A 17807-nucleotide genomic window follows, 5' to 3' on the forward strand; every position below is an offset into this window, starting at 1 on the left:
AGTGTCTGAGGCCAGATTTGAACTCAGGTCCTCCTGAATCCAGGGCCGGTGCTTTATCCACTGCACCACCTCTAATCAATTTCTTTCTAAAATTATTTCCAGTTTGGGGATTTGCTCTCAAGAACACCACCTCCCTCTCCCCCCACATAGTCTGTGATGCAGTGACAAGGCCTCCTGGCCATCGGGCCAACAAGACCGTCCATCTCTCAGCTCTGGGTGTTCTCGATGGCTCTCCCCCCTCATCGGCCTCCTGGCTCCCCTGACTTCCTTCAAGTCCCAGCTAAAATCCCACCTTCTATGAGAAGCCCTTCCCTACCCCTCTTAATCCTAGTGCCTCCCCTCTGTTGATGATCTCCCTTTTAGCCTGTCTATGCCTTGTTTGTGCATAGTTGTTTGTATGTTGTTTTCAACATTAGACTGGGAACTCCTTGAGAGCAGGGGCTGTCTTTGACTTTCCTCTGTATCCCCAGCACTTAGCATAGTGCCTGGCATACAGTAGGCACTTAATCAATGCTTGTTCACTGACTGGCTGACATGAAGCTGGCAGGTTACTGCCACAGGCCTCTGGTCTTTTTCACACGAACTGTTTGGTCTTAGGCAATTGATTTTTTTGACCACACATGAAGAGCTTTACATTTATCCTGATCACATTTCATCTTATTATCAGCCCACCATTCTGTCACACTTTGATCTTTTAAAATAAAAAATCTGGACACCACCATCCAACAGAACATCCCGCAACTCACTGTTTCACAGTTTTCCAGATCAATCTTATCCGGTTTGGTAGATCCTTATGGAATTGCATTCTGCATGCACTGTCTGTGTGGGGGTGACCGTCTTGGAAAGGGAGGTAAGGGGAAGGAAGACACAGCATGTCTACGTCTCACTCACAGGTAACTTAAATCAGTTCTTAGTAGTGGCCGTGGGGAAGGGGACCCCAACTCAGGGTAAGAGAAAATCTATGGTGACATAATAATTCAGAAGCAGCCCAAGGTTTATATCTGTGAACGTGATCAGAGACAACGAGCAATGTTTGAAAATCCTAGACTTTATACTGAGCCCCTCCTGCAGGTCTTTCTGCACACCAGCCTTTTGGAGAATCAGGCCTGGAAAAGACCCTAAGACAGGAAGGAGCTCTTAATCTGGGGTCAATGGATTATATATATAAATAAACAGACAGATGGACATATAGATATAGTGACGATAGGTGATATAGGTAGATAGAAAGACAGATAAATATATATATATGTATACATATATATTTGTATACAGATACATAGATGATAGAAAGAGAGATGATATAAGAAGATAGACAGATGATATGGGTAGACAGATAGGTAAAGAGAGAGAGATATAGAGATATATAAATACATAGATGATACAGGTAGAAAGACACATACATATTTAGATACATAGATGGTAGATGATACAGAGAGACAGATACATACATACATGGATCATAGTTATAAAAACTAGATGATATAGTTAGATACATATATAGATATACAGAGATAGACGAGATAGATAAACATAGACAGATGATAGATGATGGATGGGTAGAAAATTATTTCATTATGCTTGGTTTCCTCTGTCATTCTCTATATTTTTATTGACCCCAAAGAGCGGTCCATTGGCTTCACCAGGTAGCCCAGGGAGTCCAAATAAAGGTTAAGATGCCTTGGTCTAAACCCTGTGATACTGTTTCTTGAGCCTGCTTCTTTGTTTTTGGTTCAAGCAGGCCAAACTCTTCCCCACTTTTCCTTCAGGCTCCATTGGGTGAGACCCTGAAAATGCCCAGGGCTATGTTCCTTTCCTGGCCACTGACTTCAGCACTCCGTACTGAGGGGCCTGGCCTCACAGGGGAACAATGACTTCTTTGTATCCTGCTTGGGAGAAGGGAATTTGAAACTTGATCCCTGGGCAGAGGCAAGGAGGGAGGGAATGGAAGGGTAAGGGAGGACCCTTGGTATGTGTCAGAGGTCAATGCAGAGTATAGGTGAAAGGTGAGAAATAAGTCTAGGAGCTTGAAATGTCAGGGAGCAATCTAGAGCCTGACAGGACACAGGCTCTCTGCCCTTGGGAGCCATGGACATGATGGGTGTAGGCAGAATGCCCTCACGAGGCACTTTGTCCAAGCGCCCACTCCTAGTGTTTTAAAATTGGTTCATTCATTCATAGAATCTAGACCTAAAGGTAGGGCTTAGAGATTATCTAGTCTAACCCCCTCATTGTACAGGGGATGAAACTGAGGCCCAGAAAAGTGAAGAGACTCACCCAAGGCCACGCAGTTAACAATAATAATAGCTAACATTTTCACAGTGATATGGGAAAATACAGAGGATGAAACTGAGGCTGGAGCCGAGACCCCCAAAATGAAAGTAGAACATACTGTTTGTTCCCCTGAAGTCTGTGGTTTAGTACCAACTTCCTGACATATGCCTCTGTTTACTGAAATATGCCTTCCTGTCTGCTAAGTAGCTCACCACTATGTACCTGTGAAAACATGCATGCATTTTCACACTTAAGAGATATAAAAACTGCAGTTTGGACCCTTGTGGGCTGCCCAGAGTATCAGAGGCTACTCTACTTTGGGCTGGCGTGTGTCAATAAACTGCTCTTCCTTATTCCTGAGTACCGTTTGGGTTTCTCTGTCAGAATTTCCCACAATAGGACTTACTATGTGCCCAGCATTGCACTGTTTTATTAAACATTTGGGGTTTTTTTGTTTTGTTTGTTTGTTTGTTTTTGTTTTTGGTGAGGCAATTGGGGTTAAGTGACTTGCCCAGGGTCACACAGCTAGTAAGTGTTAAGTGTCTGAGGTTGGATTTGAACTCAGGTCCTCCTGAATCCAGGGCCAGTGCTCTATCCACTGCACCACCTAGCCGCCCCCAAACATTCGGGTTTTTTGTCCTTCCCACCTCCCCCCATCCACTAGAAAGAAACAGAGATGTAGAAACCTTGGATGACATAAGCACAGCAATCAAAACACATCCCCACACTGGCCAGGTCCAAACATGAATTACTTATTCAGCATCTAATTAGATGGAATTTCAACAGGGAAAAGTTCAGAGTCCTGGGTTCCAAAAACTGACTTCTCAAGTATGAAATGGTGGAAGCAAGGTTAGGAAGCTATTTATTTGCATGAAAAAAGATCTGAGGGTTTTAGTGGACTGCAAGCTCAGCGTGAATCAGCAGTAGGATAGGGTAGCCAAAAGAAGTGAGTTTGATCTCGGGCTGCATTGAGAGAAGAGTAGCTTTCAGGAATAAGGAGGAAGAGCCTGTCTGTCCTCCATCCCAGGCAGGAGTATGCATTCATTTCTGGGTACCACAAATTAAGGACACTGAGTGGTAAGCTGGAGAACATCTAGAGGAGAGAAACCAGGATAGGGAAGAGTCTTGCTATATAAGGACCACCTGAAGGAACTGGGAATGCTTGTCTTGGAGGAGAGAAGACTCAGGGAGCACCCGTTAGAGGCAGCTGGGTGGTGCAGGGGAGAGAGTGCCTGCCTTGGGATCAGGAAGACCCAAGTTCAAATCTGGCCTCAGACACTTGGTAGCTGCGTGACCCTGGGCAAGTTACTTCACCTCTTTGTGCCTGGGTTTCCCCATCTGCAAAATGGAGATAATAATAGCACCCACCTCCCAGGGTTGTTGTGAAGATCAGATGAGATGATTTTTGTAAAGCTTGGTGCTCTCTGATTTACTGATTTATTCCGACTACATTCCAAATGTGACAGTGAATGAACAAACCAATTTTAAAACACTCGCTGGGTGCCCCCTAGGAGTAGGTGCTTGGACAAAGTGCCTCGTGAGTGGATTCTGCCTGCACCCATCATGTCCATGGCTCCCCAGGGTGGAGAGCCTGTGTCCTGGTCAGATGAAGGACTCCCCTCATACACAGTCTTTGCCTTCTGCCTTCAAAGGAAGGGCTTCTCCCATGGAAAGAACCTCCCTTGCTTTCATCAGGATGAAGTCTACCCTACGCCCTCCATTCATCCCTAGATCTGCTCTCTAGGGTGACAAAGAATAAGTTCCCCACGACCGTCCTTCATCAGCTTTCACATCTTCCTTGAGTCTCCTTCCATTGATCTTCCAATTCCACCCACCCCCCTGTTCTGGTCCGCCCAGTTGCCCTCCATAATACCCAACAAGAGACCTTCTGCTACGTTGGCTTGATGTGCCTGGGGGATGGAATGGTTCCTGCTAAGACCTCAGTGTTCAGCCTTGCTTTACCCCATGAGGCTGCAGTTTCCACGGCAGCCCAGCTTTAGGAACACCTCATCCCAGGGCCTGGTCCCTTCATTGGGCCCTTCCTGTGCCCCTGGTTTCTTCCTGGTGCTGACCTCACCTCCAACACCATCCTCCCCGGGTGACCTTCGCCCACGAGTGCTGGGTCACTGGAACACAATGGTTCAGATCTGCTGCTCTATTGACCTTGCCCATAAGTGTGACTTTAGATAGGAAGCATCTGCTCAAAGACTCAAAAGTCCCATTAGGGCCTGGTTTCTATAATTGGCCTGTTGTTCTTTTCTACCTAGGGAAACACTTGCGATGACCAACGCCACTTCCTTTCCATTATAAACAGCTGAAACGTTTCTATAGCTTCATGAGGGTGGTGGAAAGACCACTGGGATGGAATCAGAAGGCTTGGGTTCCAGTCCCAGTTCTGTGACGTCCCACCTGCCTGACCTTGGCAAGTCACATCCCCTTCTCTGGATCTGTTTCCTTCTCTGTAAAATGAGGAGGTTGTACGAGAAGGGCTCTATGGACAGAGACCCAAACACCCAGAGGCAAACATGTCCACTCACTCCCCACATGTTAATTACCCTCGTGGCTTATGCCATCTCCCCAGCTGGATGCCGACAGCTGAACAGATGCACAGGGGCCTTAGGGCCGGAGCAGCTGAAAGATTTCTTCAGTTAGTTTTGGCCCGGGTTTAGACAGTTCATAAACATTTTTCCAACCCCCTACCGCGCCTGGGCAGGAAGTCCTGGAGGGTTTCTGAGAAGCAACCAAGATGACAAATTTCCAGGTCCAGGCACCTCCTGACTGACTCGGCATAGACCCACTCATGTACAAGCTCAGTTGAATGGAACCATGGAGACTACGAAAGCCAACACTGAAAGAAACCTACAATGTGTGGGAGCTTTGAGGGTCTTTCCTGACCCTTCCCCCCCATCCCCATCTTTAACCTTTCTACCCAACCTTGGCCCAAGTTTTGTCAACCCGACCTCCCCAACGTCTCTGCCATCCCATTGGTCTCCTTCTCTCTCATATGGCCTCTGCCTCAGTTCAGGCTTTCATCTGAAGTTTTGTAACAGTCTCCTAGTCAGTCTCCTTGCCTCTAGTCTTTCCCCTCTCCAATCCTCCCTTCTTCACAGAGCTGCCAAATGGATATTCCTAAATGCAAAATGAGAATGTCGTTCCTTTACTCAAAAATTCTCAGTGGCTCCCTACTGCCTGCATCTCACTGAGCTTTCCAGTCTTATTTCATAGAACTTCCCTTTGCATATTCTCCTTACCAGTCAAATTGGGCTGGGGCTTTCTTCTCCTGCTTGATATTCCATTTCCCACCTACTGGCTTTTGCCAAAGTGGTTTCCTATTTCTGAAATGTATTTCTTCCTCATCTCCACCATCTACAATCCTTGGCTTCCTTTAAAGTACAGCTCTAGTGCCTCCATACACACACACATGCATATATAGATACAAACACATACATGCATGCACACATGCACATGCACATACATAACACACATACATACATACATACAAACAAGGCCTCCATAGTTAGGAGCTCTGTCCCTTCGGGTGTTCTCCCTCCTTGTCGAGCTGGCTGGCCCTGCTCCATTTCTGCACCTTTGCACTAAGGTACTCACATCCAGAACACTCTCTGTCCTCCACTTGGCCTCATCAAATCAAACCCAAGCAGCCTTTTAAGCACAGCCTGGGTGCCTGCTGTCTGCTACACTGGCCTTTCCCAATTCTCCCAGCTGTTTGGTTTCTCTCCTTTGTTTTCTATAGACTTTTCATTAGTCAGTCACTCAGTAAGCATTTATTAAGCACCAACCACATGCCAGGTATTGTGCTAAGTGCTGGAGTTCCAGTGAAAAGCAAGAAGACAGTCCCTGCCCTCAAGAGGCTCACATGTTTTTAGAGACAGTATGGTGCAGTGTCTAGAGAGCCAGCCTCCAAACCATCTCTGACACATGCTGGCTGTGTGACCCTGGGCAAGTCATTTCACTTCCTCAGTGTTCTAGGCAACTCTCTAAGACTAAGTGCAGAGAAGGTGTCAACCTGTACTGGTGGAGGGTGTTTCCTGACCCAGGAGTTCCTTATACCAATGGAATCACTCAATCCTAGTAAGTTCTGTTTACTAATCCATGTTCATAGGATCAATGATACAGAGCTATAAGGGACCTTGGAGGCAAGCAAGGCAAAACCCTTCTTTTAGAGGTGGGGTAACTGAGACACAAAGTGGTTGGGAGACTTGGCTTAGGTTGCACAAGTGGTAGAATGCAGAAGCAGGATTAAAACTCAGTTCCAAGGGGCAGCTAGGTGGCGCAGTGGATAAAGCACTGGCCCTGGATTCAGGAGTACCTGAGTTCAAATCCGGCCTCAGACACTTGACACTTATTAGCTGTGTGACCCTGGGCAAGTCACTTAACCCTAATTGCCTCAACAAAACCACAAAAACCTCAGGTCCTTTGCCAGAGAAAGGGCTTCTTTATGCATCATACAGAATCCTCCAGGCCCCCACCCTCAGAGAATATAAACTGCCCAAGGGCAAGGATGGGTTCTTGTTGTTGTTTTCTAATTCCTGCCACAATGCCCAGTATACAGAAGGGGCTTCATAAATGCATGTTGAACTGAATTGTATGATTTCATTTCTTTGATGCTTTATGGTTTACAAAGCACTTCCCTCTCAAGAGCTTGGTGAGGTGAGCAGTGCAAGTATCATTACTGAGAGCTCTGTCATCCTTATCCTGTCTTATCTTGTGGGGATTAAGCTTCCACCCCCACTTTTCCCCTCAATCCATACCAAGATGCCTCAACAGTAAAGGCCAAACGCTCTAGCTCCCTCCCTCCCTCCCTCCTTCTCTCTCTTTCTCTGTGTCTCTCTCTTCTCCCCTCACCCCCGTTTCTTTCTGTTTCTGTGTGTCTCTCTCTCCCACCCATTTCTCTCTGTCTTTCTGTGTCTCTCTCCTTCCCCCCCTCTCTGTTTTTGTCTGTCTCTCTGTGTGTCTGTCTCTCCTTCCCCCCTCCTCTCTGTTTCTGTGTCTCTCTCTCTCCTAACCTAGCTATGCCTCTCCATGGTCCCAATTGTTAGAAGAGATTAGATACTGGGCATCCCCTAAAACAAAGCATGTGGCAGGGCAGGTGAAGAGGTTTACCCGTAACCCCATGCTTAGCACAGTGACTGCCACCCAGGGGCTTCATAAATACTTGGTACAGGCCTGTGCCCTAAAGCCGAGTCAAGCCAAATCTCTGCCGTGACCACAGGGCCTCGCTTGGCCCCAGGCTGGCTGCGGGTCAGGGCAAAGCTCCCAGGAGGCATCTGCAGCCTTTTCCATGTCAACAACACCTCGCCCCACACACGTGGCCCCAGCCTTTATTAGCTTCTTGCTGGGGAGTGAGAAGTTGGCATGGGAGGGAACTGAGGCGAGCTGGGCTGCTGAGATGTGACAAGAGGCAGCTGGGGACCAACCAAGGGGCCGTGAGGGGAAGGCCTGGTCCCTAAATAGAGCAGCAGATTTGGGGGAGGGGCCACAGGGTCAGTCAAGGAAGGCGGGGCGGGCCAACCATACCGGGTGCAGAGTAGGGAACACCTTCATACCGGGAGCTAGAGAGAGGCCGCTTAAGCCAAACTACACTGCAAATGTAAAACCCTGGGGGTGGGGTGGGGTGGGGGAATTAGGCCTCATCAACAGCAGTCCAGAAATATAGAGATGGGCAACAGCAGATGCTCTCAGACCTTCTCAACCAATGGGCATTTATTAAGCACCTACTATATGCCTGGCACCGTGTAAGATGCCGGGGATATGAGGACAAAAATGAAAGTCTCTGGTCTAAAGAGCTTCCATTCTCTAGGGGAGCATCATGGGGTGATTCCTGCTCAGAAGCTCCTGGGGGTAGGTTGAGATGCTCAGGACCAATGTCCTCACTTTCCCATTCACAAAATACCTAATGCTTCCCAAGTCTGGGGGAGATGGAGGAAAAAGAGGACACACTAGGTCTAGAATATAGGACCTCGGGTCTCAACGTTTTGGGTCTATCATTACAGAAACCTTGCTGTGGTGAGCCCGTATGCATCCCTGCATGTGTGCAGACCACCTCCTTTTCTCCTTTCCAACAATTTCTTACCTGTCCTTCAAGGACCCCCTCAAAAAACCGACTTGATCTAGGAAGCCTCTCATGATTCACGTCAGCCATCCCAAAATTGTGACATTACAGCTGGAGGACCTTAGAAATCCAGTCTACACCCTTCATCTTAAGGGCGAAGAAATGAATACCAAAGGATTTAGTGACTTGTCCAAGGTCACATGGGCAGTTAGTGGGAAAGTTGAAACTTGAACCAACCAACAAACAATTATGAAGTGCCTACTATGTGCCTGGCACCGGGATACAAATACCAAAAGATGAAACCATCCATATTCTCAAGAAGAGAGTGCATTCAGATGATAAGATCTGGGCCTGGAAGAGATGGGAAGAGTCATCCGGGCCAACCCTGTCATTTATGGGTGAAGAAGTTAAGTTGTGAGAGTCAGTGACTTGCCCAAGGTCACACAGGCTGGAAACTGAAGAGCTGAGATTTGAGCCAATGAACCAACAAGCTTTTATTAAGTATTTCCTATATGCCTAACACTGGACTCCATGGGAGATACAATAAAGGCAATGATAGAGCAATAACAATGGCTAGCATTTATAAAGTGCTTTAAAGATTGCAAAGAATCTGACATACATCATCTCATTTGATCATCACAACCACCCTGGGAGGTAGGTGCTATTCTTTGTTGTTGTTTTTTTGTTTTGTTTTGTTTTGGTTTTTTGGCAGGGCAATGAGGGTTAAGTGACTTGCCCAGGGTCACACAGCTAGTAAGTGTCAAGTATCTGAATCTGGATTTGAACTCAGGTCCTCTTGAATCTAGGGCCAGTGCTTTATCTACTGTGCCACCTAGCTGCCCCCAGTAGGTTCTATTCTTATCGTCATTTTATAGATGAGATCACTGAGGCAAGAGATGTTACATAGGGTCCCACAGCAAGTAGGCATGTGAGGCAGTAGGTGAATCCAATATCTAGCTACACCTGACCGCCCACAGAGACATAAACGAAAGCCTGTATTCTCATAGGGCTTACGTCTTATAGGGAAGGCATTATTTACGTCAGTAAACCCAGGAGAGTTTCCAGGACACCATGTTGTCCCCTACAAAGGTTCTCTGAAATGGGCGGCATGAGCGGTAATCACAGGGTTGACCCATGGCTTTCTTGGGAATCGGCCCAAAAAACTCAAGGTTGAGACTCTGCCTGAGGAGCTGAACCAACCCAGTAGGCCCAGGGAAGGCAGCCTCCACACTCTCCTCTCCAAGACCGAGCTTGGCCCAGAGTCCTTGGTGCAGCTGCAAAGGGTTCCTGGTTGGGAGACCCCTCAGCAGCCACTGGACTGACAGCCCATCAGAGGCATGCTGACTTAGGGGCCAAGCTTGAGAGGTGGGACACACACACACACACACACACACACACACACACACACACACACACTCTCTCTCTCTCTCTCTCTCTCTCTCTCTCTCTCTCACGTACACACACACTCACTCATCAACCTTTAAACACAGTATCTCCGCAGCTGGTTGACACACACTTGGGGAACGCGGCTGTTTATCATTCTCCATCCAGAAGAATGTCCACTTATCCCCCTCTTTCCTGGTCTCTTGTCCCTTGGGGACTCCTGTAAAGGCCAGTCTTGCTCAACATTTTTGTAAATTATCTGGAAGGGTGAGAGCTCATCCCCAAGGAGATGAGGAGAGGCAGCAGGGACATGAAGAAGTCAAAAGGACACTGGATTGGAGTCAGAAGATGGGGATTCAAATCCTGGCTCTGTGGGATAAGCCAAATTTACCTCTTGTGGGGTCTTGGTGTTCTCGTCTATAAAATAAGAGGGGTTTGGACCCCCATGTTCTCGCCTGTCCACAGCTCTCAAATCCTGTGAAATGTGCGATGGCTGAAAGGCTCCTCCAGAGGCCACCTAGCTGAGCCCTCTGCCCTTGGTTCCTACCCTGATCTCTCAGGACCCTGAGGGTCTGCCCGGTGTCCTCCTTGCCCCAGGCCCCCGTGCCTTACCTGTGCCACAGGTCACGGTACATTTGGTCCAGGCTCCATAGCGCCAGGAGAACTCAGGAGGCTGGATCTCATTCTCATTGTCTGCCTCCCTCCGGATGGTGTATTGGTAACGGACACCAGGATTGCTCTCTTGGAACAGCAGCTGGAAGGGGAAACCGAGGCAGTGGTGAGCACACCCACCTGTTGGTGCCCAGTGGTTGTGGTGGTGGGAAGGATGTTTATGATACGGGGGTCAGGACCCAGCCCCGGCTCCGGAATGTTTGCCAATGGCTCTGTAAGCACAGGCTGTGAGCAGAGCCTGCTTGGCTGGGTCTGGCAGCCTGGACACCTCATTAGCGAGTTGGGGGCTTCATCTCCCTTCCCCTCGTCACCACCAGGGTCCTGGCCTCATCAGCTCACACCTGGATTGCTGCCAGATGGCCTCCCCTGACTCCAGTCTGTCCCATATGTCACTGCCTGTTTCTTTGGGTTTGTGGGTCCAGAGTAAGGGGGTCCCCCTCACAAGAGAAGGATTAGTATATAGTGAACAGGGTGTCAGACTTGGAGAAAGGGGACTTAGGTTTGAATTCCACTTCAGAAACTTACTAGCTGTGTGGCTGTGGGCAAGTCACTTAACCTCTGTCTGCCTCAGTTTCCTCCATTGTAAAACAGGAATAATAATACACATATTGCCCACTTCACAGGGTTATCGTGAGATTCAAACAAGATAATGTATCCAAAGCAACTTCTAAACCCTGAAAGTCTCTACAAATACCAGCTATTATCATAAGAGGCTTTTAAATAATAACCGGATGGCTTCTTGTCTGGGCAGCAGTGCAGAGGAACCTTGTCTTACAGAATCTTTCACTTCCTTCAAGACTAGGTTCAAGCGCCGCTCCTTTAGGTACAATTGAAAAAAAGTTATTTAGGTTTTTTTTCAATTAACAAACATTTATTTTTTTCTCTTTCCTCTCTCCCATCAGGAAAAAGAAAAACCAAGTCCTTATAACAAATATTCAGTCAAGCAAAACCAATTCCCACATTGGTCATGTCCCAAAATGTTTGTGTCCTTCTGCACTGAGTCTCTGACCCCTCTGTCACGAGGTGAATATCAGGCTTCAGCCCTGATGGCCCGGAGCCCTGGCTGGTCATTGCATGGATCGGGTTCTTAAATTCAAGCCCCCACTTCTACACATCTGCTGCCCTTCCTGATCCCCTCAATGGCTAGGCCCCCTTTTCTCCCTTACCACCTTGCATTTAGTTTGTATTTATTCTGTCTATAAAACATGTATGTATGAACTGTCCCCTCTGGTGGAATGGAAGTCTCCGGGGGGGTAGGGACTGTCTGAATTTCATCTTTGTATCTCCCATCAGGAACATAGTAGGTGCTTCCCAGACACACAGTGGGTCAGCAGCAGCCTGACCTCACAGGAGGCCAGAGGGGCTGTGGGTAACTGACAACCATCACCCTAGGTTGCTGTAAGCCCCTTGAGGGCAGGGATCGTCTTCTCTTTTTGTGTCCTCCAAACTTGGCATAGTGCCGGGAACAGGGGGAGCACTTAGTAAAGGTTGATTGAATTGAACTGATGTCAGACCCAAATATAGAAGTTGAGGGGGCTGGGGGAGGCCCTTGTCTAAGGTCCCTGGGATCCTTCCGTCTTTCCTCACTGAATGCAATTTTAACAAATTCCTCTTCCCTTCTACTTGCAAGCTGGGTGACTCTGGGCTGTCCCCTTAATTCCTCTGGGTTCCAGGATTTTTTATCTGTAAGATAAAGTGGCCAAACTCGATCTCTAAGGCCCTTCCAAGCCCCATTTGAGTTTCTAAGTTTGGCAGGAGGGGAGAGGTCGAATCCCACCCCTTCTGCCCACCCACATATCCTGCTCAATTGAGAATGACCCTCTGGCTGTCCAGCTTCCCCCCACCTGGCCCTGGAGAAGGTGTCCCGGGGGGATGGGATAGGACACAAGAGAACACAACATCCAGATGAAAACATCTGGGGATACAGCTGCGGTCCAAGGCCAGAGCATGCCCTTCATGCCCTGAGGGAGCTAGGGGAAGGGAACAGTGGAGAAGAGTGAGACACAAGAGCCGGTCTGGACCAGGCCCTTTTCACAGGCCTCATTACCCTTCCCAGGATCCTGGAAGTCAGGACACAGAAGGACCGCAGAGCCGGGCTGAGAGTGGACGCCACACAGAGCTCAGTCCCTTCTTGTTTTCTTTCCCGTGTGATGTGACTTCAGCCAAGATGAGACTTCTCTGAGAGACCTTGGTTTTCCCATCCAAGCAAATGAGGGGACTGGAGTGGATGGACCACCAGGCCCTTTCTCGCTCTAAATCTACCACCGGATGTCCTCAGGCACCGCCTAGTCCAACCCGTCTTTTTTTTTTTTTTAGTGAGGCAATTGGGGTTAAGTGACTTGCCCAGGGTCACACAGCTAGTAAGTGTCAAGTGTCTGAGGCTGGATTTGAACTCAGGTACTCCTGATTCCAGGGCCAGTGCTCTATCCACTGTGCCACCTAGCTGCCCCCAACCTGTCATTTTAAAGAGCAGAAAACAGGTCCAAGAGGGGGTCATGTCAAACAGCAGATTAATGGCAGGCCCAGGAGTGGACCCTTAGCACTCAGACCAATGCTCTCTCCTCTGCTCTGGGCTGCCCTCAGGGGGAGGCCTGAGTCAGCCCTTCTAGGCTTGGGTCAGGAGAAAGCTTTCTATGTGGTGGGGACTGGTGACCAGGACAGCATCAGACAGCACAGTGCTAGGCCTGGGCCTTTGGACCTCAGAGTCTGGAGCTGCTGCCCAGGATGGGGCACACGAACCCCTGTCCCTGGTCTCCTGCAGGGCTCTGTTGGGCTCTGCCCGACTGAGAGATAGATTCCTTCCCTCCCTCCTTCCTTCCTTCCTCCCTCCCTTTCTTTCCTCCCTTCCTCTTTCCTTCCTTTCCTTTCCTTTCTTCTTTCTTTCCTTCTCTTTCTTTCTTTCTCTCTCTTTCTCTCTCTCTCTTTCTTTCTTTCTTTCTTTCTTTCTTTCTTTCTTTCTTTCTTTCTTTCTTTCTTTCTTTCTTTCTTTCTTTCTTTCCTTCCTTCCTTCCTTCCTTCCTTCCTTCCTTCCTTCCTTCCTTCCTCCCTCCCTCTTTCCTTCCTTCCAAGTATTTAAGTGTATATCTATATACACATATACACATACATGTGTGTATGCTTGCATGTATTCCAGGCACTATTCTAGGGGTTGGGGACACAAAGTCAAAGCTAAATCAGTCCCAGTCCTCGATTTGGAGATGGGTTTGGATGGGCAGGGTTTGTTACTGATCTTTCTGGGGACCTGTCGTTCCCTACAGGGGGCGGGCCCTGCTTCCCTAGGCTCTCATTCTCAACCAAAGGCACTTTTAGAAAGTGTAAAGGAAAGCAAAGACATTACAAGCCGCAAGATAACCCAGGGGTAGAATTCCAGAGGATGATTCAATCTGGGCCTCTTCTATGGGCCTGTGAAATGAGGCTCTCTGGGCCCAATTTGTTGCTTTCCCAAGGTCCCCACAGCCAAGGCCTGGGAGGCCTGAACTGGGCAAGGATTTGGGTTCTGAGGGTATCTCGTGGAGAAATGAAATGAAGAATGTAAGGCATGATCTCTCACCTCCATTTTACAGATGAGGAAACTGAGGCAGACAGCAGTTAAGTGACTTGCATATGATCACACAGTAATAAGTGTGTGAGGCTGAATTTGAACTCAGGTTTCCCTGACTCCAGGTCCAGCACTCTAAGCACTGAGATACCAGCTGCCCAAGTAGGTAGGGTGGGGATAATTCTTTCATTTGACAGATGGGAACAGGGTCCTAGAACAGTTAAGTCACTTGCCAGAGTCTCACTGTCATTTATCGGCACAAGTGGGGCTCATACCCGAGCGTCCTGGCTCCCAGCCCAGGGCCATTTCCTCAGGAGGTGGCTGCTTCCAGACTTGTCAGTGCACCAGCCACCTGAGACTGGAAGCCCCCACGGGGTTCCGTCCTGGGCAGTGCCCAGCTCAGGGCACTGCCTCTGCTGGCCTTTTCTGGCCCCTGGGATACTGCTTTCAGGGTTCAGAAGGACAAAGATGGGGCTGTGATGCCAGGGATGGCTTCCCTCCTTTCTGGAAATGCTCACCATGCGCTTCTGCACTTTTGTGTTTATCCATGTCTGTCTGTGTGTCTGTCTGCTATCTATCCATTTATCTATCCATCTCTTCTATCCTCCATCCACCCCTCTACCTATCTATCCATCCATCTCTTCTATCCATCCATCCATCTATCTATCCATCCATCCATCCATCATTCTCTTCTATTTATCTATCTACCTATCATCTATCCATCCATCCATCCATCCATCTATATCAGTGTTTCTACCTCTCTATTTTCTACCTACCTATCATCTGTCTGTCTGAAAAGCTTTGGAGTGTAGCCTCCAGCCTAGCTGACACTTCCTGACTCTGCCTCAGTATCAGGCAGGCTGCCAGCCAGTAACTAGACTTCAGATCTAAGCGGGAAAGTGGAGGGAGTGGGGTGGGAGAGCTGTGCCAGGAGTATTCTGGGATCAATCCCAGGTTTCCTATGCATCTGGCCCAGGTGGGAGAGGGGTGGTGGGAGGGGGAGGGGATCCCAAGCAGCCTGACTTTGGCAAGACAGGAGTGTCTGACTTGGAGTCGGAGGGAGAGAGCCCTAAAGTCCCCCCATGCCTTCTCAATACGGGCCCTGGACCTGAGGAGATTTTCGGTCTCCATCGGAAACATCTAGACATGAGGTTTTACTAGGGACACGGTGCTACAAAGGGATGGTCTTAGCTAACAGACAATGGACCACTGGCCTGGGACCTAATCTGTCCTAAGGGTGTATGTGTGCGTGTGTGTGTGCGCGTGTGTGTGTATGCGTGCATGTGTGTGTGTGTATGCGCGCGTGCACATGCACAGCCAGCCAGCTTCCCTTAAGCATCCCCTGGACTAGACATATCAGAAATTTCTTTCACTCCTTTTCTAGTACACCTTACACCAAGAAGAGTAGCTCCGTGCTTGAGGAACGAGTCTGTCCAATGAGTCCTCAATGCTCCCTGGACCTCCCGTCTCCCAGAGGCTGATGATGTAGCATTTATTGTGAAATGGGAACAAGGAACCTTTATTCACAAACTCCACTCATTGATCCGACCGGGTCAAGCTGGGTTTCACTGGTGAAGGTACGGGGGCCTTGTGGATCATCTCAGTGAAATGGGGATAAGCTATCTGCCTTCCATGATGCACGCGCTGGCATCTCATAATGATCTGCACTGGGCCTATACACCATGGGACTTCACATCACCTCGAAGGTGGTGGTGGTGGTGGTGGTGGGGAACATCCTTGCCTTTTTATAAGGGGGAAACCGAGGCACAGACCAGGGACAAGAATCAATAACTAGGCACGTGCAAGATATAAGAAAATGTGCTGATTCCCCCTCCGAGGACTGATTCGGTGGCTCTTCGGGTCGTTTGGCCCAGTAAGTGGGGGCCCCTCCCACGGACAGAGCCACATTTACCAAGGGGGCTTGTTGTACAGAGCTCATTACTGTGGTATTACTGTGGTCTTCCCAGTCCCCTGGGCTCACAACCTGAGGGTCATCCTTGAATATACACACACACACACACATACACACACATGTGCACACACATGTGCACACACATGCATACTCTTTCTCACACTCACACTATCACATACACACACACACACACACACACACACACACACACCATCTACCAAACTCATTGTCATTTCTCCCTTGATTCCGTCTCTCTCATATGTGCCCTTCTCTTGGCTCACACAGACAGTGCCCTAGTCCCGGCCCCCATCGCCTCTTGCCTGGATGACCACTTCTAACAGGTTTCCCTGCTCAGATGGCAAAGCCTGGGTCTGTCCTTCACACCCCCACACATAGTAAACACCAGGGGCTCTGGATCAAACATCAAGTTCATCCGTTGGCATTTAAAGCAGATGATAAGGGGGCAGCTAGGTGGCACAGTGGATAAAGCACTGGCCCTGGATTCAGGAGGACCTGAGTTCAAATCCGACTTCAGACACTTGACATGTACTGGCTGTGTGACCCTGGGCAAGTCACTTAACCCTCATTGCCCCATCGAAAAAAAGAGTAATGGCTGTAGCATCTGTAATCCTCTCCTGGTACCCAGTACAGGGCCCCCCTTGCAATGGACTCTCCAGAGTAAGGTATGGAAATACCTGAATCCAAATCGGTTCCCAGGTGGGGCCTGGGGATGTGAGATTCTCCCAGTTGCCATTCCTCTCATATGTGAAGGTGGTCCCCGCCACTTTGTAGTCGCCATTCCACTGGATGGTCCACCCACCATTTAGGAAATACTTCTCCGGATCCTCGCTCCTCAGCGCCAGGAAGTTGGCTGCCTCAGCGACCTCCTCGATCCGGATCTCTCTTGCTCCTGCCGGGATCAGCCCAATGTCCACGTACCCTGTAAAGGGTTCAAGAATTCCTTCAGCTAGAGAGAAATCCATCTGAACATCCCTTCTTTCCATCCACCCACGGGCAAGGATGGTACCCACCCAAAAAGATGTGATTTCAGAGTAACTGAGAAAACCCTTGGGTGTCCTGGCTCCACCCCATTCCTTCCCCTCTCACTGGTGGAGGCCTGAAATCCCTCTCTCAACTCTCCCCCCTTGCACTGGAGGTTTTGCTCCCTACATGCCCCTGGTAAAGGCCACGCTTCTAAAAAAATTCTAAACTTAGTGACCAAAACCAAAAACAAACAAATAAGAATTTAAAAAATGACTGTACATGAAACTGCAGACTTCCGTAATTTGTGGTTTGTTTTTTAAAAGTATGCATTAACCCTCCTTCTTCATTCAGCTTGTAGGAGCTAGGGCCCACATGAGAGGGATTCCAGAGAGTAACTCAGAGGAAGGGAGAGAAGCTTATTTCTACAAGAATCAACCCCAGAAGGGAGACCTGGGATGTTTCAGGTCAGTCCAGAAAGAGGAGGCTGGCTTTCTGAAATGCACAGAAGCAACATGGCTGACCTTGGGATTCTTAATGGGGTGGTCACTAAAAAAACTGGCTTTTAACACAAAATTTTGATGAGATGGTTGGAAAGCTAGAGAGAGGGGATGGGAAATGGAGAACGACAGAGAAAAAGAAAGAGATGGAAAACTAGGGGTCCTGTGGAGGCATCCATGACAATTGGGTAAGAATTTAGGATTGTAGATTGAGGTGGGATTGACAAAATGTGGCAGCTGATTGGATGCGGGGGGCGGGGTGAGGGAGAAGGAAGTGTCAATGATGATTCAGAGATGTTCAGCATGGATGACTTCAAGTAGTAGGGTGGTGTCTTTAACACAAATAAGGAAGAAAGAGCCAGTTTGGGGGAAAGGACAATAAGTTCAGTTTGGTACAGTATGAGTAGATTGATGGCAAGATATCCAACTGAAAGTGGCCAACAGATGAGAGTAATCGGGGCTGGCCATGTAAATGTGGAA

The 17807-nt window shown here is 48.6% G+C and overlaps 1 protein-coding gene across 1 annotated transcript in view; it reads right to left on the reverse strand.

Moving 5' to 3' along the window:
* Nucleotides 1–17807, reverse strand: part of ADAMTS7 (ADAM metallopeptidase with thrombospondin type 1 motif 7) — a 168948-nt gene that overhangs the window by 30912 nt on the left and 120229 nt on the right. Inside the window, exons 15-16 of the mRNA XM_043985901.1 lie at nt 16542–16786; nt 10337–10478 (exon numbers count right to left, since the gene is read on the reverse strand). Coding sequence (XP_043841836.1) covers nt 10337–10478; nt 16542–16786 — 387 coding nt within the window. The remainder of the gene's footprint in view (nt 1–10336; nt 10479–16541; nt 16787–17807) is intronic.

This window comes from Dromiciops gliroides, chromosome 2 (assembly GCF_019393635.1).
Source record: "Dromiciops gliroides isolate mDroGli1 chromosome 2, mDroGli1.pri, whole genome shotgun sequence".
Taxonomy (NCBI): domain Eukaryota; kingdom Metazoa; phylum Chordata; class Mammalia; order Microbiotheria; family Microbiotheriidae; genus Dromiciops; species Dromiciops gliroides.